The sequence below is a fragment of the Harmonia axyridis genome, chromosome 5, assembly GCF_914767665.1.
Source record: "Harmonia axyridis chromosome 5, icHarAxyr1.1, whole genome shotgun sequence".
In the NCBI taxonomy this organism is placed as follows: Eukaryota; Metazoa; Arthropoda; class Insecta; order Coleoptera; family Coccinellidae; genus Harmonia; species Harmonia axyridis.
In genome coordinates, this window is record NC_059505.1 from 7,086,585 (window position 1) to 7,110,592 (window position 24,008).

At 34.8% G+C, this 24,008-nt stretch overlaps 1 protein-coding gene across 3 annotated transcripts in view; it reads right to left on the reverse strand.

Moving 5' to 3' along the window:
• LOC123680417 (nitric oxide synthase-like protein) overlaps nucleotides 1–24,008 on the reverse strand; it is a 171,100-nt gene that overhangs the window by 73,004 nt on the left and 74,088 nt on the right. For all 3 annotated transcript variants that reach the window (XM_045618310.1, XM_045618311.1, XM_045618309.1), the window contains exon 4: nucleotides 12,206–12,297. In XM_045618310.1, the coding sequence (XP_045474266.1) occupies nucleotides 12,206–12,297 (92 nt within the window). The remainder of the gene's footprint in view (nucleotides 1–12,205; nucleotides 12,298–24,008) is intronic.

The following is a 24,008-nucleotide window of genomic DNA, read 5'->3' on the forward strand; positions in this document are numbered from 1 at the left end:
ATGCATTATAGTTAATAAATCATTTATAGGATATATGGACAAACAAATATTAGTTTCATGGAAATAAACAATTCATTTGAAATCCCATCAATAATCATCATTTATTATTACACTTCATTTATTTACGCATAACTTATATTAATGTAGGATCCAATTTCTTATTGTTCCCTGTAACTAATTGAAATGGTCAACCGGATGCTTGGAGACCTATTAATTTCTTCAAGTGTCGAGGGCATGACACTTTCAATGAATTTACAGGGAACGAATAGTTTTGTACATAATGTAAAAAGGATGTGTTATTCTTCGGGGTGTCGAAGAATGTGTCATGTTGGTTGTAAAACTGAAGAGATTTACTGGAGTTGGGAAAGTTCTAGAACAAGACGGTTGTACCAGATGTGTTACATCTGTTTCTCAGGTTCTAGTCCTTCTAGAATATTCGATTTCCAGGAATCCGCGAAGATTTCTGGAGGCGGTACGGCAAAATTGTGAAGTTGTTAAGAATTATAATTTAAGGCGTCTAACGCACAGAATTAGCATCGTTAGTTCAATACCCTGCCCATAAGGGCACCACAATCACGCTTATTTATTTTATCACTGAGTTGTTACTCTTTCCATCATTTCTCTATGATGAATATCCATTCAATCATTAGAAATCACAATACGGCATCTTGACAAATAAATAACTTGTATTGAATAGGGTTTTCAGCTTCGCGTAGAATATCATATGTTGATTGCTTCAATAAGACTACATAGGAAATTTAGGAAGCATCTCGAACAGCCTGTGGTCCACTCCAATCAGACCCCTAACACCGAAACCTAGCCCCAGAGCGGAAAGAGAATGTGTGAAATGATAAGGAATTCAAATTGAAATTCGAATAAGCGACTCAGTTATCAATAAATTTGGGTGAGTCGAAAGGCCTGACGAACAAAAGGCCCGAAAGACGTGAGAAAAATCGGCTTCATCCGTAAACGGGAAATTTCCCGGAAAATCCAGCTAGAATTTCAATCTGTTACGTTTTTCGACGTTGCAACGTCGAGAGCTGGAAATTAGGCAAACATTAACTTATTGCTTATTGGCCCGATTCAACGGCGTGGCTGTTTTTGTTGTTGCAGATGGAGAGGAATGAGTGAGTTTCATAGAGTCGAGCTCGTTCCGTTCTCCAAGAAGATAAATTGAATAAACAGAAGGCGTTGAATAATTTCTTCCCAGATGTTCGAAGGTTGCGGCTAAGTCGTGGAAAATTTGTGGAAATGAAGGGTGAATAAGAACTGAATCATCCGAGTGGAATGCCACAAATTAAAAGGCCCTCCGATAGTGGGTCAGAAAAATTAGTTGGGGATTGCTGATTGAGGATCCCAGGCCAATTAGAGTGTGCGCCAGTTCGATATCGGTGGTGAATTAATTTCCATCTTAAGGAAACAGTAGATTTTTCATTAAAGAAGTGAAAACAATGCTCCAATCAATGAAAGGATATACAGTGTTACCCATGTCTTGGTCAGGATTTCACAGCCATGTTTCAATGATTTATGTCAATAACTTCAATGACATTTGTCAATAAGAACTGTCAACCAAAGCGTCATAAGTTGAGTTGAAGGTTAGCCATGTAACAATCGTTTTTCTTTCTTCAACTCCTGATCTTGTGAGAACTTACTACTAAAATAATGATTCTACACTGTGTCCGTAAAGTATGAAACAAATTCATTGTTAGCTAAACAGACCATTTCAAAAAATAATCCTGAAACACGTCGATTTCTCATTTTAATTTACCTCATTTCAAAATAATAATCTAATATACAGGGTGAATTACTTTCGAGTAATGACGTCATCGTCATTTTTTTTTAAATGGAACACCCCCGTTTTGTCTCAATTTTCCGATTACTCTAGCTGAGCTGATTCCAAAAATGTATCACATGTTGATTCCAATTGGTACAGAGTGGACAAAAATACAATAGTTTTGTGTGTGCTCATAAAGTAACGCGTAACATTCTTTATCAGTTAAATTAACAATATAACCAAAAATACTTATTGTCTAGCGGCAATTGGTGTTTATGTAACACCCTGTGGTTTGTTACATTTTTAGGTTTTTAGAACATGTTTGTTACTTGTGGTCTAGCAGACAGGATTTATGAAAGAAATTATTTCTTATTGTTATACATTTTTATTGATCTAAAAATGTAACAAACTGCACAGTGTTACATTCAAACCAATTGCCGCTAGACAATGAGTATTTTTGATAATATTGTTAATTTAACTACGAAAGAATGTTACGCGTTACTCCATGAGGACACACAAAACTATTGTATTTTTGTCCACCCTGTACCAATTGGAATCAACATGTGATACATTTTTGGAGTCAGCTCAGCTAGAGTAATCGGAAAATTCAGACAAAATGGGGGTGTTCCATTTGAAAAGAATTACGGTGACGTCATTACTCGAAAGTTGTTTACCCTGTATATTAGATTATTATTCGAAAATACGGTAATTTAAAATAAAAATTGACGTGTTTCAGGATTATTTCTTGAAATGGTCTGTTTAGCTAAAAATGAATTTGTTCCATACTTTACGGACACAGTGTATAGTATCTTTCGTGCATTACAGGCATATTATGGTCGACATAATCGTCTTTCTGAGCATACAATTGAAAAGACAGTGAAACTATTCAAAAGGACTGGATGTCTTAAGGCCCATACATCATTGAAATGCATGCTCGACCGGAAATAATCCTGCTGTTAGGCTGTAAGTTAGAGTATCGACGAAGATACAAATTCATCTATTTATTTGGGCCTCTCTTACGGCACGCTATGGCGTATTCTCCATTTGGATTTGCATCTTCATCTTTATAAGTATCAGTTCTTGGCACAGAACTAACCATAGAATGCGTGGAACATTCGCCGATTGGGTTCTTGAACACCAACATTTGGCTGATTACTTTCTACATCGAATTTCCTTCAGCAACGAAGTACATTCCTCACTAAGTGGCTATGTAAAGAAGCAAAATTTTCGCATATGTGACAGTGAAAATGCTCATGAAATTGCAAATCGACATCTAATTTCATCTGGTGCAAAGATTGGTTCCTACTTCTTTAAAAATGAAGATGTCATTCAAACCGTCAATATTCATGGCTTCAGCCCAATGATTACCGATTTTTTTTTGCCACGACCCGTTTTGTCCTTATCGCAAGAAGAATTTTCAGGATGTTTCGTTTAGGCGATATGCATTGGTCACCAAGATCTTGGGACTTGAAGCCTTTGGATTTTTTTTTGGGATTATGCAAAGGATGATGTTTTTGCCGATAATCCTCACTCTATTGAATATCTGAAAACCAACATTCGTCATGTGATTGCTGAGATATTGCCCGAAATGTGCCGGCGAGTCATAGAAAATTACCTCAAAAAGAAATTAAATTTGATCAATATTTTATATGAAAGTATGTTTTCTTTTACGTTTACTCTCGTTACTACAAAATGGAAAGCCCTTTACATGAAATACTACAGAAGTGTGCATGTATACACTAAATATATCATTGCTTTATGAGAAGACCGGAAAAGCTCCCAAGTTCGTTGCAAATTATAAGGAAGGAAATTTTCCTCTCAACGGAAGTTACTCTGCTTCAGAAGGAAGTAACAAATAAGAGCAGATGGACTGAACCAGGTTAATATTTTATTGATTTCTGACTTTCACTTTTGAATTACGGCATCTTCGTGTACAACATTTTCAAGTTCAAATGACAAGAAATAATATTTAGGTGTACCTTAACTTTTACAAATCAGATATAAGGAAGATAAACTGTTTTTCATATTTCATGAATATTCATTCCGTAATTAGAAAACATAATAAAAAATCGTAAGTATGACATAGATACACTTTTGTTGTTTCCAAGAGAAAAAGTAGCGCATGGGTGTACTACCATTTAAAAGCACTTGACTTCACTTTAGTGATTTCCTTTTCCTTTTTTTATATTCTTGTCAAAGAACTCTTTTCGTCGTCTCTTATTTTTAGGATTCCAACATAAAGTTTGAAATGGGTTGTTGAATTTGTGGCTGCAGTTGCCTAAAATGAGCTTGATATCTATTTTGTTATGAAGAGAAGTAAGTTAGAAAAGAAATCCGCTTGAAGAATCAAATCTTTCAACACTAAACGATGAAATAAACTTTAAACCATTCATCTAAGCTGACAATTCCAAATCGAAACTTTAAATCCTGCAACGCGTAAACAGAAGATTCTATTGGATGCACCATAAATATATTTTCGATTCGATGTTGGTTACTCCAGAGACGAGGAATTCAACTTCGATAAGAATGAAAAATGGCTTCCGAAGTTCTAGTTGGGGATATTCGATGATCACTTTGTATTCCGTGCAGCATACTTAGGGCCCTAATTGTCTTCAACCCGATTAGCTCGAACTGAACCAAGTTAGTTAACACTCTTTATATGGAGACAGTGAGCAACTCATGATGAGTAATCTTCCAGTTTGCTGAATCTGGTCTGAAAGACGCACAATCGAATTCACCGACTCTAGGGAGACTCTGAGGATGCCATAGAATAGAAAGGGTTACACATAGAAAATATTTACACAGATTACGCAGAAGTACTATGATGAAATTGGGTACAGGCTGTCCCAAATTTGATGCTCCCTGAAATCATCTCAAGAACTATAACACTAACAGAAAAAATCTTCAAGGACCCCCTAGTTCTTTTTTCGAAATAATTAGATATCAGAAAGCAGATCATAGATATTTTGATTCGTTCTCAAGTTACAAAGCGTTTCTTAGAAAAGACCGTTTCAAATATTTCGCTTTATCTTGGTTCCTGTTCGAGATATTCAAAAAATATTAAACGTTTTTTCAGTAATTTTTATTGTTTATATTTTACGCATAATATATACAGTTTATGACCGTTTTAGCTATTGAGTAGAGAGTTGGTGGTTTTCAAATAGTGCACCCTATACAAGACTTGGTCTAGATTAACAATGGACACAAAATGAATAAGATCTCGAAATAAATGAAACATATTAATATAAGTATAAGATATTCCAACAGAAAAATGAAGACTCCTATCCGTTCAAAATATATTGAGTCCTTTAACTTCATTTTTTTATATATAAATATAAATGTCAAATTTAGTTATCGAAACATCGAATTTTAGTTCCTGCCTGTGTTTTCCGGAATAAGATTTACAAAATTACGTTCTTGCAGCATATAAAATGAAAGTTTTTTGAAAAAAACAATTTTCTGCTGAAATATCGAAAAAAAATTGAGTCTTCGTGACTACCATTTCTTCCATAAGAATCCTTTAAACTTATGAACATAAAGGTATGGCATATTGCTGAAATTGTCATCAAAAAAGCTATCTAATGATGCAATAATATACTGAATGTGCCATTTGAAATGAAGAAGTAGTAGTCTATTTCCGGTATGACCGAAATTTGTAGAGATCAGAAAATATTTCAGGGAGAAAGATCATTGTCTCAAACCCCAATATGCAAATTTTCAGCACAAACTCATGATTAGTTTTCTTTCTGTAAACGTCTAATAGGCCATCCTGTTAAATTACTCTGTATATAGGTGTTCCCATTCAATTAGAAATTAATTATTCAGTGATGAACACAAAATGAACTAGATCTCGTAATGAATGAAAAATATTTATATATATAGGATGTACCATAAAAAAATCAAGTCCTAAAACTCGAAACCGATGAAATTTTTGAGAAACCGATAATGGAATACTTTCCAAAGAATTTGGGCTAAAAAACTGCGTTCAAAAATATAGAGTGTCCAATTTAGGAAACAAGAGTTTGGCTCTATATCTCTAAAACGGTAATTAATATTCACGATATATTATGAGTATCATATAAACCATAAAAACTAACTACTGAAAAAAACTTCTTAGAGTTTTTTCAATATTTCGAACAGAAACCAAGATATAGCGAAATATTAATACTCATTCTTCAGAAATGCCCTGTAATATGCTTTCTGTTATCTCATTATTTAGCTTGAAAAAGAGACGGCCATACGATAACACTCAGAATGCACTTTTACAAAATTTGATGAAAAAAAATTGTTCCTTAAATGAACCCATGAAACAAATTGGATATTAATTTTCTGTTTTTACGACGTCACTGTGACTTCTTCTCGGAAAGAACAACTGAAATTGGTACAGGAGGATCGTGGAGGATTAAAATGTTTGGGAAAAGCGCAGTCAAAATCTCCTGGACTATTTTCATTGGCAAGCTTCACGTGGGGATTTTCTATTTCTACGTCAGAACTTCAGGTGAGCTTCCAGATTTTCTCTGGAAATGAACTCATTAGGTTCTGTTATTTCCAGGTTATATCGCAGTTTTGTTCCGAAATTGCTATACATGCAGTTAAGGAATTGTTCCTTGAATCGAGTAGAAAGGATCTTTGGCAATCGCTATAATTCCATACAGAAATGTTTCATCGAAGGAACAAGAGCTTAATACTGGATCACAGTGATTAAAACCTTTTCAAATTGAGAATATTAACGACTTTTTCCCTCGAAAAAATTCAAACAATCATATAAATGTATATGATACGAATAACTCAGCAAAGAACCAATATTTTTGAACATTAATGCAGCGTGAAAATATTCGGATATTTGTGTGCTTTTGGTGAATATTTTTGTGACGTTTTAAACCATGACTGTCCTATTCATCCAAAATTGATAATTTTTCGTTTTGTATTATTTCTGCCCTACAATCAAAATTGAGAAATTTTTTTTTCGGGAAATTGTCCTTCATATACCCCTCGTGCTTGCCAAATTATCGAATATTTGGCTAGCACTGGGATATAACTACTGAATATCAATGCAGCGTGAAAATATCCAGGTATTTGCACGTATGCTTTAGGTGATGTTATAACTCACGTTCTAATGGACCAATTGAAATTATTTGTTATATAATCGTAACGAATACTAACTCGACCATACACATAATATTTCGATCACACGAACCTCTTCACTCGATGTAGTTCGCGAAACACCACTCGAGCTGCGCTCTCGTGATATTTCGAGAACTACGTCTCGTGAATCGGTGTATAATCGAATATTCTTTATGGTCCTGTGATATTATAACTGAATATTTTTGTGATGTTTTAAGTCATCGAAAATATACGGTATGATTGTCGAAAAGATTTTATTTATTCTAGTTCTTGTCAAAATATCCGAGTATTTGGCAAGGACTCGGGCTATAACTATCATGCTTGTATAATATCACGAGTGAATATCGACAGGCTACTCACTGAAAGCATCTCGAGATCTATAAGATTCAGAGAAAAAATCTTCAAGGACCTCGATGTCTTTTTCGAAATAATACCTATCGGATATCAGGAAGCAGATCATAGAAATCTTGATTCGTTTTCGAGTTACAGGGAATTTATGAAAAATATTTCAAAGATTCGTTATATCTTGTAACGGGTGTTTTTTTTTCGAGGTATATAACTTTAAGTTGGCATTACTGTTCAAGATGGCGACCGATTTAACAGCTGTCAAGTGATTTATTCTCAGTTTGGTTTGGCAATTCATCATGAATAGAATCACGCCTGAACAACGCTTGCAAATAGTGCAATTTTATTTCGAAAATTATGGTTCTGTGCGGAATACGTATCGCGCACTACGTCCATTATATTTTGTTTAGCGATGAAGAGCACTTCTGGTTGAATGGCTACGTCAACAAACAAAATTGCCGCATTTGGAGTGAAGCTAATCCTCAAGTGTATGTCCAAACACCGTTACATCCAGAAAAACTGACTGTTTGGTGCGCTTTATGGGCTGGTGGAATCATTGGTCCGTACTTCTTCAAAAACGATGATGGCCAGAACGTTACAGTCAATGATTATCGGTATAGAGCCATGATGACCACATTTTTTCATTCCTGAATTGAACAACCATGATGTCCAGGAGCTGTAGTTCCAACAAGACGGCGCAACATGTCACACAGCTCGTGCCACAATCGATTTATTGAAAGACACGTTTGGTGACCGCCTAATTTCACGTTTTGGACCTGTGAATTGTCCTCCAAGATCTTTTGATTTAACACCGCTTGACTACTTTCTGTGGGGCTATTAAAGTCATTGGTCTATGCGGATAAGCCACAAACCCTTGACCATTTGGAAGACAACATTCGCCGTGTTATTGCCGATATACGGCCACAAATGTTGGAAAAAGTCATCGAAAATTGGACGTTCAGATTGGACTACATCCGAGCCAGCCGTGGCGGTCAAATGCCCGAAATCATATTTAAAATGTAATGCCACAAGATTATCTTGCGGATAAATAAAATTCATGTCAATCGAATAATCCATCGTTGTGTTATTGAAATTTAAAGTTCTATAATTCTAAAAATAACACCCTTTAGTTCTCGAGATGATCTCAAGGAGCATCGAATTTTGAATCTCCAAGGGCGAAATTGGTGCCTAATAAACAAGTCCTGACTGAAAGTCTATGATTTCCTGATTTTTTTTTTCGGTATTCTGCTGAAATCTTTCATGATTCTGATTTATTTATTTCAAATTGATCTGCAGAATCTCAACTCAGTGTAATCTGGTGTTGAAATAAAGATCTCAATCTTTTTCAAAATTCGCTCATTAAATTTTGGTATCCTAAATATTCAAAAGCTCAAACTAAGAAAATTGAAGAGGAAGTCAAAACAACTTTTCTGTGAACGAAGATTTCCAGACATCGAATGATCATCTATAACAGAGACAGACATCTCCAATATTATGAAATATGAAATTATATCTCCCCTTATTGAACATAAATAAGAACGCTTCGGGCAAATGCGATTCCGATAATATGGTGGGTAATGTAAGACACCTGGGACTCTTAACATTGGCCATAATGGCTGTTTTATATCTGACCATTACCATAGAAGTATTTCCCCTACATTCTGGTTTCAGAAATGACAGAATAATCGTTATTGCCGAATGTTGGGGGGCTCTGTGTGTGTGAATGGTGATACAAACACAGCTGGAAAGCTGAGTTAGTGGTCACTAAACTCTGATTACTGTGGTGTTTCATCGACATACATATTTTCATTGTCGATTTATTATCTGTCCATTGAAATATCGTGTTTTTATTTTGACGCCAATACGTTTTTTTTGTTACTTTCTTCATTTAACTCTCGATTTTAATCCATGACTGCGGAAACATTCTGTGTTTTATTATATTCGTGTCTATTGTGACGCAAAGTGATTTAACATTTTGTAGGCAAACTTCACAGATGGCTCATATGTGAAACTTTAAGACAAAAATCTGATTACAACGAACTTCTTACTTCAATTCATATAGATTGAGTCTCATAAATTTCAAATTGAAAATGAAATGACAATAATTACATTTCCACGTTTTGATTCAAGAAATAACAATTGTTTCGACACACAGTAGCTTTCTTAGATTTTACATTTTCAATAACTGAAATTTTTATAAACGAACCTTTCACTTATTTAGGTAAATGGGAGGTAGGTATAGTATATCCAGTCACTTGGAGGAAGCCAGAATAATTGAATTATACAATGGTTGTCCAAGTTCTCAGAAATTCCTTTGGAATTTATGAAATTTTCGCTAAAAATACTCTCAAATAAACCCCGGTATTTAGCAAATCCTCTTGGAAACAAGAATGTTCCGATTTGGTTTTTCTTATAGACTGAATATTCCCCGTTCCACTTCGGGGGCATTTTTGGTTCTACTCATTGGCTGCATCTATCACTTCTCAATTACTTTCTAATGATTCGCATAGACCAGTGTGATCCATAGGGGTATTATTGAAATGCATTTTTACTTAGTTTGAGTTCGTTGTGTGAATGATGTTTTTAATGATTTTGACTTTGATGTTTGTCAAAATTTTATGGCTTATGTAAGAAAGATGAATATTTTGCGATGAAATCTATTATCCATTTACTTTCAAAGTCAGAATTGATATGACGAGTTCTCAAGCAAATTATTTCGCATTCCAAAGATCTTCATACCACTGAAGAAAAAATTTTGGTGAAATACGAAAAGGACTTGGTGGGATTAACCAACAAATTTTTCATTACATTTTCTGATTTTATTAATGTTATTACTAGTTTGAGTAATCATATAGAATAGGCATATGACTTTGAGTCCCTCTAATTTGCTACGTCAAAATAGCAGGTACGTAGCCAGATCGAAAAATCAAACAAGTATTTTTAGAAAACAGAAATATTTCACCATTTCCCGCCACCAGTCGAGAAAGTTATAATAATAGGTGACCTATATATAATTGAATATTCATTCTGATACTGAATATAAAAAAATTCAAGAGTTATCGAGGAAGAACTTCAAATGAGAAAAAACCGTAATTTCTAACTGTGTGAAATAGTCTGTGATATCCGGAAAACACAGAAAGAAACGAAAATTCGATGTTTGGATAACTTTTACATCTCAAGAATTGTAATCAATTCCCACCACGTGGTTTTTCGCGCATCAGTCATCCATTAGGTTTCCATTCATTTCCCCTCTGCGATGATCAAACTTTGTACGATACATATAAGTAGAGGGCAGCACTGTACCTACGATGATCGATTATTTTTCAAAAAAATGTCGGTTTTACATCTTTCGTAATGATTTTTGTGGGCTTTTTTCACGAATATTTTAAAAATATATTGGTGCTTTATACAGGGTGTCCGGAAAAATGTGGAAAATCGCTCGGATTTAGATAGAACATAAGAAATAAGATGACAAGTTCCCATCATTTTTTTCCTAGCTGCCCTCCCTACGGAGATATCCATTTTACTGGAATAAATTTCAAGCTTCTGAAATAAAATATAATTTAAAGAATATTTGATATGATGAACAGTAGTAAGGACCTCTTAAAATACTGCCCTCAAATTTAAATTAGCTCTTTTAATTTATCAGGGGCAGAGTAGGTTGTACATTTTAATGCTTAGATTTTCAATACCCTGTATGATAAGGAGTGAAAAAACACATTTGGATAGCTTGAACATTAAGCTAAAAAAAGCTACTCTTTTCTATGGTCGATAAAATGAACCCTTTTCGAAAAACAAAATAACGAAGGCATTCATTTTTTCATTTCTATTAAAAAGAACCATTAATTTTGATTTTTTTTGTCGACAACAAAGTGTGATACGAAAGTTATTCATGGAACAAAAAAGTTCGAATCCGACAAAATCTATTTCTTATCACATCACAATGAAAGATCAACTGAAGAGGGATAAAAACGTTACTATGTTAACTACAAAGTAATAAATTATTTGTATTGACGTGTAAATTTTGAATCTTCTCATCTTTGATTATTGTTAACTTGTTGATCCTCTACTTCGATATTAAATTTCCTTTAAATTTTATTAAGTAGTTAGAAATTTATTCCAGTAAAATGGATTTCCAGTGACATCGTTTAGGAGGTCGTATTTCTGTAGTGAAAGCCGCTAGAAAAAAAAATGATGGGAACTTGTCATCTAATTTTTATATTTCATCAGAATCCTACATTTTCCCGGATACCCTGTAGATTGAAAATATGAATTCTTTCGGAAAAAATCGAAAAGTTACTAACATTTTTTTCATTCGTAATTAAATTTTCATTCGAATGTTGATTATTGTTTCAAGAAATTAGGTGAAAACCTCATAAAAATCAGTGGATGAAAGAGGAAAAGTCTATAGTTTCGTTCTGAACTAAGCAGTCACATGGTGGTGTTCCTTCTTAAATCTAAAGCTGGGAGATTTGGTTTCCCAGAAGGTAAACCAACTGTCCTGGCTCAGTCAAAGCAAAATTTTTTGCCATGAAATAGCCGCAATATCCCGTAGCATACTCGGCAAGCTGTTATTAGGAATTTTAGTGTTATATATAAGGTAGACATTTGGACAGCATTATTTATTTCAAGAGACACATTCCCAAAGAGAGTTAATAATCATAATCAATAATCGTCTTTTTTTCGTTTTTTTACATATATAACCTTTTTTGGGGCACCAAATATGTTCATATATAGGAACTGATCAATCAGCGCCGTATTCTGCCAAACACGACATCAATTAATGACACGAACCATCTAAATTGGAGGTGTTATAGCTCATAGAATATCAAATTAATTAACCCAATCCGATATGGCACGCTACTTGCAATTCCAATGGCTCGCACAACCCACTCTCGTACTCTATCAATCTTTCCACCACCAATTTCACGATATCTGAATGCAAAATTATAGTGTTCTCACCTTATATTTCCTTTGTTGGTGCTGTATTTGATATGATTGCATAACGCTTCGAACATTCCACTGGTTGTGGTCATGTATCGACAGTCGAATACCTGAAACAATAGGAATATGGCATGAAATATGGTTTACAACGGTTTGGATAAGGTATGTGTCTGTATTCCCTTTCTGTGTAGGAATTCAACGCACGAAGGTTCTTCAGAAGCTGCATTGCGTGGGGTTTGGTTGTGAAATAAGGGAACCTTCAAGGTGCTTGCATGGTTAGATTTCATCAATTTCCTTTGAATAATGAGATAAATCGATAAAATTTTACACATTTTATCATCACATTGTTTAGTAGTGGACACTGATTGATGGATTATAATATTCAAATATTATAATGGAACTACAGTTAACTTCAATTTAAAATGAAGATTATAATCAAAACAAGATAGGTATAGTATATCCAAAGTCACTTGAACTAGTCCATATTAAAACGCTTGGCCAGATGAAATTGAAGTGGATATCGCGATCCGCTAAATACCAGGTTTTATTTGAAGGTATTAGGCAATAAATTCACTGGCCCCAAAGGAATTTCTGGAAACTTAGACAACCCTTGTATAATCGAAATATTTTGGCTTCCTCCAAGTGACTTTGGATATACTATACATCTGTACAGTAGTAACACGAAGAAAAACAAAATCACGGACACTACAAATTATTTGTTTTTAATTACAGCTCAGAGGGCATTTAAAATTCATATAAATTTTCATATATGTCGTTAAATGCAATAAATTATTGAAATAATCTCCTAAATTCAATTCAAACAACAACAGATAATTGAAAACATTTTTCGGTGAAATGGCTGCTATTATTTTGTATACTAGATATTGTACAATTATTTCTCTGTTTCAGTATTGAAATGAGTTCATTACAGTTCTAAAAACAGTGCTGTAATGAACTCATTACAGCATTGTTTTCAGTTATATTTTCCGTTTTGAGATTGTCTACACAGACTTCCAATCCTATCAAAATTCAAAACACACTTCAATAGTCAAGATGATATAATTTGGATTTAGTGAAATGATTTGCGATATTATTTGCAATTTCTCTTAATTTTGTTGGTGTTAAATCGATTTCGTCTGAAATAATTCACGAATTCAATGCGTTAGTATAAATTATTTCAGAATTCGTGACGAACGATTCAAATTATTCTTCTTCTTCGTCTTAATTTAAGCCTAGGGCTTGTATATTTCACTTTAGTCCTCGGTGGATGTAGATATCCAGGAGTCTTTCCAGCGCTTAGGGGGTCTGCCGACTGGTACGATTCAAATTCCGTAATCTGTCAATTTTCACACCAACTGCCAAGATACAATAAAAATGTCACTAGGACGTATAATCTGAATTTTTCATTTAATTTCGACAATATTTCACAAATCTTGACTGAAATAGAGAAAATATCGTCTAATACTCGAATTCTGATTCGAATACTAATTCCAACACTCATGCATTCGTGTTGGAATAGGAGCCCATTCTGCAACTTGTTTTAGAATATACTATTTTACACTTTTTTAAGTATTGTAAAATGAAATAAGTTGAAGGTTGAAAGAATTCATGTTCATTCTATGGAAACAGAGGTTTTCCATCAAAAAGTTGGAAACAATGGAAAGATATACTGGGTTATTCATGTCATGTCAGGATTTCCCAGCCCTATGCCTTCCGAAGCGTCAAACGTTATGCTGAAGGTTAGCCAATTAACAATATGGATCGTTTATCTATTGCTTAACCTGCTGAAAATTAGAAAATTACCAAACACAATACTAAAATAATGATTCTATAGGAAGTACGTTTCGTGCAATGCAGATTATAGTCGACATGTTCGTCCATATTAGCATACAATTAGTAAAACAGTGAAGAATTGGATCTGTCACTGATGTCAGGCTCATACATCATCTAAATACACGCTAAACCGAAAATATTGTTGCTGTAAGTGAAAGTATTGAAGAGAATTTATCCGTTCTTTGGCGCGCACAATATTTGTGCCTCTCTTACGGCACACTATGGCGTATTTTGCAACTGTATTTGCATCTCCATCCCTATAAGGTTCAGTTGATACAGAAACTAAAGCCCGCTTACCATAGAATGCTAAGAACATATGCCAATAGGGAGCTTGAACAACAATGTTTGGATGACGATTTTTCGCATCGAATTTTTCTTCAGTGACGAAGCAAATTTTCACTTGGTGGCTATATAAACAAGCAAAATTGTCTCATATGTAGCAGTGAAAATCCTCATGAACTCATTGGCTGTGAAAAACCAAAAACTTCAGTGTATGATGTGCAATTTGGTCAGGTTGAGTGGCCTGTACTTTGAAAATGATGCTCATCGTTATAGCCAAATGATTACCGAATTTTTTGACCTAAAATTAATGATATGGAATTGGAAGATATGCATGTGGTTCGAGCAAACATGCTACACAACATCTCGTTCTGGCATATTTTCATTAAAATGTTTAATTTTATAATTATCATTGAAACTCCAATTATTGCTGAAGAAATTGAACAAGAAACTTCTGGAAATGCTCTTTTTATGCATTGACAGTCTGAGAATTCGCTCTGAAGAAAGCATCGATGCAGAGCAATATTCCATGAAATATTTCATATTATGGTAGATAAAATATTATCCGTTCTCCTTTTTAGCTTGGAGAAATATATTGCACATGATTTGGTTGGTATATACTCATCTCTACCTCCATTCGATATATCTAACATGGGAAGAATAATTCTAACATATCACTTTATAACTGGCCATAAAATAGCGTATAAAATATTGCATACGTAACTATAGTTTCTGTATGAATAGGCATAACCGTGATATTAAGTCAGTTTTCAAACATCCTAAATTTGATGATTTTGGATGAGAGGTATAGATATTACTCATAGAAGAGAATAATATAGAATATATATAGTTTAACCATCCTGAATTATTTCATTTATTCAAATATTGAGGATACAACGTAACAGAATATGAAAAATTGTGAAATCGTTCCTACTTTCTAATCCCTCCATTTAATATGTTTATATTATGCTCGATTCCAAAATATTTAATTATAATATTTAATTATTTCGGTATTGATTTGACGGAAGTTACTCTACGTTACCGAAATATATTTTTTCCTAATTCCATTGCTGTTTAATATAGGCAAGCTCACTTATCAATTAATCATCAACATCAACATTATCTATCCATAATTATACGATATTCTTCTTCGAAGAAAACATTATATATGAGAAACACCTATTATTATATGAATATTATGTATTTCGCATAAGTGATTGGAAAAACTTAAAATTAGCACTTCATAATGTAGGTAATTAACTTTTAGTTGAAAGCTGTCAACTGCGGAAGATTCCGACAAGAATAGTTACAAATCAGTTTTATGTGAAATTGTCGATAAATGTATGAGATTAAATCACACACAGTAGTAATGCACTATTATATCGTATATTATTTGGCAAAAAATTATGAAAAACATTTTATAACATGTGGTATTAATATACTTTTTTCCGTTGCAGTTAATCCATCGAAGACGAAACTATAAGCGACATAAGTAGATTTCAGCTTCAAATTGATGTGGATTGAACCGAAGCAGGTTTAATACTTGAGCTCTACTTGTCAGTTGTTACAGCATGAGGGGAATCGAAGTGACATTAATCCACTGACAAAAAGACGAGCTTCTTCACTAACCTCTACGATAGCGTCCAATCTTGCAGAAAGCCTATTTTCAAAAGCGTTCCTTGTCTTGGATCCTCCTCTAAAAAGTACATTATGGGAAGCGTGAGCTTAGAGGCCATTTTCTACGAAGTTCCTCGGAGCACTAGATGTACCGAAAAACTTTCGGGTATATTTAATAAAAAATCGTAAATTTGAACATCTACTTCGGAAAATAAAGCTTGTACACCTAGGAAGTTTTAGGATTGGATTATTCTTGTCACAGCAAAGAGTGTTTCGTTATTTGGATTTATGTTTTTATCGACTCAAAAAATATTAGCTGAAGGAAATTATTAGTGAAACTTTATTGGTTTATTTCGATAAAATGGTGGTCTTTATTCATTTACCAAAGTTCTCCTAAGACATATCGAAAAATAATCTCAAAATATTTACAAACCTTCATAAGAAGAAATTAGACATAACGTTTCTCATCATAATATACCAACATGTAGGGTGAATTTTGCATGCTGTCTGGAAACAAGTTATTTGATGTTTGCTTTTTACTACTTCTATGACTATGTCCACCAGAGCAATAACAAAAGAACTGGGTAGGATCACCTGTCAGGTTAAATTTGTTGAAGCCCTATAGATTATAAAATGGCATAACAAGAAACATCGTTAGTTGAACTTTTTGTCTTTGTTGAGTCGTCCGTCGTATTTTACTGTCATTGTCCAGCAAAAAATTCAACAATGACTTTTTTCTGACTTTATTCATTCGGATGTCACTTCACCGCCGCCAACATAACAATTCTTATAAAATAAAATAGTGGTGACCATCAGGACACACATTTTTGAACATTTCTGCAGAATAAGCTTTTTTCGAAAAAACCTTTTCAATTTTCGATCCTGTCAATATTATATGTTGAATGTACATGGTGTCTATGAAAAGATCATAAAATTGGACAACTCAAAATCATAAGCACTAAAGATTTTAATATTGAAACCTATATATTTTATTCTTTCAGTTAATTATACGTATAGAAAGAGGGGATTATTTAAGACTGGATCTGTTACTGACTGATAGGGTGCATAAATAATTGGAATCAATGATCGACAAAATTATTGCTGCTGCAAGTGAAAATTCATCCATTTCTCGGCGCGCACAATATTTGGGCCTTTGTGACGTCAAGCTGTGGCGTATTTTGCATCTCCATTATTATAAGATTCAGTTGACCCGAGAAGTAAAGCAAGGATTGAGTTCTATAAGACATTACGCGGAGGATATTTAATGAATGTTGTATTCCACGTTTTGGATTCGGTTCATCGTGTGCAGTCTACTCAGCTGACTTTCGATTGAACTCCGGAGTGAAATGATGGAGCCATGTTTCATCCATTGTCACATATCGAAGCAAAAATTCAGGTTGCATTTAAACAGCTTCAAATACTGCTCAGAATCATTAACACGCGTTGTTGCTTTTGATTGATTGTGAGCTCGCGCAGCACCCATTTTGCATTCAGCTTTCTAATGAATTAATATTCGTGAATGATATAATGTACACGTTCAGATATCTTCACTATGTCTGCTATCGCAATGAATTTAGCTTTACGATCATTCAAAATTATTATGTGAATTTTTTTAATTTTTTTGTCTGTGACAGCTTCTTTTCGGCGTCCACTGCGTTCGCCGTCTTCGGTGCTCATTTCACCATGTTTGAACTTAGCATACCAATCAATGATGGTTGATTTTCCTGGTCCAGACCTCGGAAACTCTTCATCAACCCAAGATTTTGCTTCAACTGTATTTTTCCCTTCAAAAAGCAATATTTTATCAGCACACGAAATCCTTTTTTTTCCATCTTTTTTCAGATAACAAAAGAAGCTACACTCACAACGCAGTATCTCGCTAACTAATGGTTGGACTGATGTTAAATTTCGACACGTATCGTTTGAAGGTTGGTACTAACTAAAAATCATATAAATTTGATACTAGCACCGCCATCTCTGCATCAGACCGGGGACTTTTCAGATTTTCAAATGGCCTAATAGATATAAATTCTCTCAAAAAACTAATTGTCAAGACTTATTCTTCCTGGAAAGCAAATTCACTCATGGTTTACATTTTTCATGATGATTTGCGTCAAATTGTTATCAATTTACTACTTTATTCAAAGTTTCAAAAGAATTCACAGTTTGATCAAGCATAGGCTCAGGCCAGTCACTCATGTTACGCCCTGTGTAACTTTCTAATACATATGAGATTCTCTACCACATTGGAATCATTTATATGGAGCAGACACAAGGAACATTCGAAGGGGATTTCCTACTCCTTGAAGTCGGTAAAAAAGTTCATCAGGTTGAAAATCCGGTGTCAGAAGCTACCCCTGTCAAATAACAACGGCAACCATGCTCACCGCCTGATAAATTCTTCTTCCACCTCAGCGGACTACGTTTTAACCGTTGGTAATCCCTCAGATTGCGTGTTTTTGGTATGCCGACGACAGTCGAGATCTAAATTATATCTCCCTCTGTGAGGATTGAACGTCTTGCGAGATACTCAACCTCAACCCTCACCTTTTTAGTCATGTCTACGTTGAAATTAGGACGTTCTCTACACTGGCTCTGCTGAAGGGAAAAATCAACGAATGTGAACGATGTCATTTCAAGATAGCGCTTATGTAGGGGTATTATCTTTATTGTCAGTTGTTCCGATCGTACTCAGATTCAATTCACAACATATTTTTGTGATACGAAAGGAAGTGATAAGAATATCTTTGAAGTGGTCATAATAATGTGATCTTGGCATATAAATTGAAATGAAGAAACCGTTATGACGAGCGTTATGATATTCAATTCTTTTATTTGTCTTATGGTACCTACATTAAATATAGACTGTTTTTTTTCGAGGTATATAACTTTAAAATGGCATTAATGTTCAAAATGGCGACCGATTTAACAGCTGTCAAATGATTTGTTCTCAATTTGGTTTGGCGATTTATCATGAATAAACTCACGCCTAAACAACGCTTGCAAATAGTGCAATTTGATTTCGAAAATAATAGTTCTGTGCGGAATACGTATCGCGCACTACGTCCATTTTATTTTGTTTAGCGATGAAGCGCACTTCTGGTTGAATGGCTACGTCAACAAACAAAACTGTCGCATTTGAACAGAAGCTAATCCTCAAGTGTATGTCAAAACACCGTTAAAATAACTGTTTGGTGCGCTTTATGGGCTGGTGGAATCATTGGTCCGTACTCCTTCAAAAACGATGATGGCCATGATTACTAACTTTTTCATTCCTGAATTGAACAACCATGATGTCCAAGAGCTGTGGTTCCAACAAGATGGCGCAACATGTCACACAGCTCGTGCTACAATCGATTTATTGAAAGACACGTTTAATGACTGCCTTATTTCACGTTTTGGACCTCTGAATTGGCTGTCTTGTGATTTAACACCGCTAGACTACTTTCTGTGGGGCTATGTAAAGTCATTGGTCTATGCGGATAAGCCACAAACCCTTGACTATTTGGAAGACAACATTCGCTGTGTTATTGCCGATATACGGCCACAAATGTTGGAAAAAGTCATCGAAAATTGGACGTCCAGATTGGACTACATCCGAGCCAGCCGTGGCAGTCATATGCCAGAAATCATATTTAAAATGTTATGCCACAAGATTATCTTGCGGATAAATAAAATTCATGTCAATCGAATAATCCATCGTTGTTTTATTGCAATTTAAAGTTCTATAGCTCTACAAAAAAACACCCTTTAGTAGTCGAAAACCAATCTTCAAACAGGGAAGAAGCTCAACCCTCCCGGTCGCTACGGCCCTGATTGAAGATCATTCAAGTTCCCAGAAGGAAAATGAATGATTTCAACGCCATCCGGATCCCTCACACCAAATCGACTAGCGGGTTCATTCAGGAACAGGCTCAAAGTAAAAGAGTAGAAAACTACTACAATGAAGTCGACGCGCTCTGGAGCTTACATAGGATCTAGTCTGTACACAGTAGCGAATACGAATATGTGGATGAACAGCCCCATTCATTATATTTCTCCACCAAGCTCCGGAAAAGTTTCTCATAACAGTTCCAAGGGCTGGCTCAGCCGTGGAATGAGAATTGGATGAGATGGATTAAATTACGTAATAACTCTTGAATAACTTTGGGATTCCTAAATAAAATCGGGAAGGGTGGAACTCTTCCTGAGATATTTATCATCGGTAATATCCATAAAGAATCTTCATTTCCGCTTGTGTTTTAGCATGAACAATATTAAAATTCCTTTATAATTGATTCCAGAATTGAGATTTTTTAAGATTATATCTTTCGCAGATTGAATTTTTCTTTTTGGTTATTCTTAATATTAAATATTAGCATTTGAAAAAAATGGCTCGGTGGCTGAAGTTTTTCACCGCTTGTTCATTCATGCACCTATTATATACCACAGAATTTTTTATATCTTGAAGGTACAAAGAAAAATGGGAAATTCTTTGGATCATTTTGAGGAAAGAAAGTCCTAAGAACAGTATGAACACATGCTCGCAAACGTTTTTTTTTCGAATTATATGCTGTTTCTTGTAGTTCTTCAATTTTGTGATGACTATAGATTGGATAAATAAGTACCAAAACATAAAATTATTCAGACCTCATAGCTTCCTGGGCTCTGTGATATTGAAGGAAATGAAAAAGCCGATTAAAAGTGCATCAAGGTTGACACTAGCCTTTCTGTGGGCTAGGAAAAGACCAATATAAGGCGGTAGTCCAGCAATTGGAGTTGAATAATAGGATAACACACTGGACAAACACTCCTGGGCTTACTCAGGCGAAGAAATTCGTGATGATTTCACCTACCTACGCCAAAAAGCTCTTGAAGCTGTCACGAGCCGAGCTTCGGGTGATGGTGGGACTGCTGAGGGAGCACTGTCGGTACAAACATCATTTGTACCGTATGGGAAAGTCAGCAGATGATATTTGCAGGCTCTGTGGATCAGAAGCAGAAACAGCTGAACACATGATATGCAAGTGTCCAGAGCTGGCTGGCCTAAGAACCATTCATATGGGGAAACCGGTCCTGGATACCCAAGAGGTAACGGCCAAGGCCACTAAGGAGGTTGTCAGTTTTATCAACGCCATTGACGACCTCCTTGAGTTTCCATGAATGGGTCGGGTAGAGAACAAAAGATTACATGATGGCAGTTCCCGGAAGGCTACCGATCCACAACGAGCCCAATTTAAATAAATAATAGTCCTTACAGCTGACTAACTGGATATTTATAATAATTTGGATTATCCTGAGGACAACTGAAAATCGTTAGAAGTTTTTCCCTCAAAATCGGTAGAAGATACGAAAAAAAGTTCAATAAAGAAAACAGTGTAGTACATGACCAAAGTCAGTGGTCCACCAAGAAGAAGTGATGGAGGAAAGAAGCGGGGACTGTTCCAGAAAAAAAGATCTCCCTGCAGATTTGCATTCAAAATAAGCATATCACGAAATGAAAGTTTTAAACTGGAATATCTATGCTGAATATATACATATCCATGCGTGAATTAATAATAATAATAATATGAATAACGAATGATCCAAAGATCCTGACTTCATTTCTCTCCAATTTTTTTGATATTCTGCTCGTTTTTGAACCATTTAGATATTCCATAGGAAAACATAAATAATAAACCAAAGGGTAAAATTTTCAACTAACCCACTTTATGATATGAGAAATTGTTCAATAAAATTCGCAGTTTTGTGATAAAAAAAAGCTATTTTTTCTTCATTTTCATTGATGGAACGTGAACTAACTGTTGAGTTCAAGACGCGTTCTCAAAAGAGCTACAGTGAAAAATGATGTAGCAATATTGTTTTTGGACACTTTGGATGATGAATAGGCTGGCACCACTTTCGGACAGAAAGATTGTACACAACTCAGCTATCCTCAGAGAATGGATGATATATCGCCAGGACATATGAGAACTTATTGAATATTTAAGGAGGATATGAATTTATATGGTTCACAAGGATTTAGCATCTTTTTGATGACTATTCACATTATCAAACAAGATGAATCTAATTTCTTCGTTATTTCAGTCTCTGTTTTTTCATTTCCACAATAAAAGATTAATTATAAATAATTTTTACCCAAATACTGTGAAGTCAAAAAAGACAATCATATAAAAATTATATTGCTGCAACATCAGTTTCAGTGACTACGTACTTCAATATTACACGAGGCATTACCAAAAACCAATTGTACAATTTTCTTTTATCCCTTATTTATATCTTCTCAATCTTCGGTATGAAGTTATGCTGATGTAATATAAGCTGACATGAAGAAGTTATCAAAGATTAAGGTAACCTCCTCACAATACTTAAATTGAAATCGATCAAGAAGAAGAAGATATAAATGAATCAGCCTATATTATTTCAATATTCTACTGATGAACGGGTTTTCTTCCAGCTAATCTATAAAGCTATTCTCATGTCCTGCCAGATTTTGATGGTATTTGCTCAATCGTTTTTTAATTTCATTGATGAATGGGATCATTGATTTATTTTTTTCTGGTGAGGTTCGATACATATCATGGCGCATCTATAATGAGGAATAGTCTGTGCATTGTTTGTATCTTGAAATCTCAGGCGCCCTTGGCTTAGCAACCAGTAAACAAGGCGTACAATCTTGGGGACAGATACCTTAAGTACTCTAGAAAGCTGGATGATATAAAATAATATTTGTGTTTGAATTTTGTCAATACTGGGTTATCCATGTCATGATCCGGATTTCACAGCCCTGTTTCAATGATATATGTCAAACAGAACTGTCATCCAAAGGGTCATGTTTAGCGAATGTTCGATAATCCTGAGACTATTGACAATCTGAAAGCCAACATCCGTCAAGTAATTGGTAAGACATTGCCCGAAATGTGCCGGCAAGACATCGAAAAAAACGTCACGAGTCCTTTAAAAATCATATAAACATTTGAATGATGTTGTATTCGACACCTAAAGGCAAGATCCAAGCATAATTCTTGAAGAATCGATATTCTTGATGTGTGTTATTTTCTTTCACATTCTAAACCAATAAATGGATAACCCTTAATACCCAATGGGTATTCAAAAAATACTAAATCTTGATCCACTCTAAACTATTCCATGTCAGCAATTACCCAAAACAAAGATATATGAATGCATCAAATTCTACAACTCCGATTAAACTCATAACTATAGAAAGACAAACAGCCATATAAATCCGAATAACAAAGCTATAACACTCCAAAACTTAGACGGCGTATGCATGAAAAGTTCAATTCGAATGCAGTATCATCAAACATCGTCGGCAGTCAAATTCTAAATCTCAGTTCTACTCCACAGAATTGCTTCCGCCTGTGAGAAACACAAAACGAAATCCTATTTATAGGCAATACAAATACCTATCAACCGCAATCCATTGATGGACCTTCCAGAGATCTATGGATTATATCCCTACTGAATGCTTGATTTTCCATTCACAGTGCCGCGGACAAGGTGCAGCTCCACCTTTTCTGTTGGATTTGAAAGGGCTTCATCACCCGTATGGAAATGAAGTGAACATTCGGAACGGAGAATTTTTCGATGTGTGTATTTCGTATTATAGTTTTATCGATCAGAATAATTTTTATTAGGGTAGTTGGTAAGTCGACATGATCTTCTGAAGAGGTCATCAGTTGCGGATTTACAAATTTGCCGCCTATGATACCTTAGTCACAATCATGTTAATTACAATTTTCATCTATAAACTTCTAACTTTACGATTAGTGCTCCATCATCCTCATTGCACTCAGGAATTAAAGGAAATGAAGAGGCCAACACACTTATGGAGCACACTTTCCTTTTATTTGCCTAGAATCCGTCTGTCGTAAAGGTAGATAAATCTACAAGAAAGAGTGTCAGGAGAAGGAAAAAACCGAAACAGAAACACTCTAGAATCTTCCTGGGTTGGATCCTCCCAAAAAGTTTCTTGGGAACTCTGATACTGTGGGATATGAAAAATATCCTGATTTTAGCAAGAATATGCTATACCTCCTCACTGGATTCCCTACAGGGCATTGCTGCCTTGGAAAACACCTCATGAGAATGA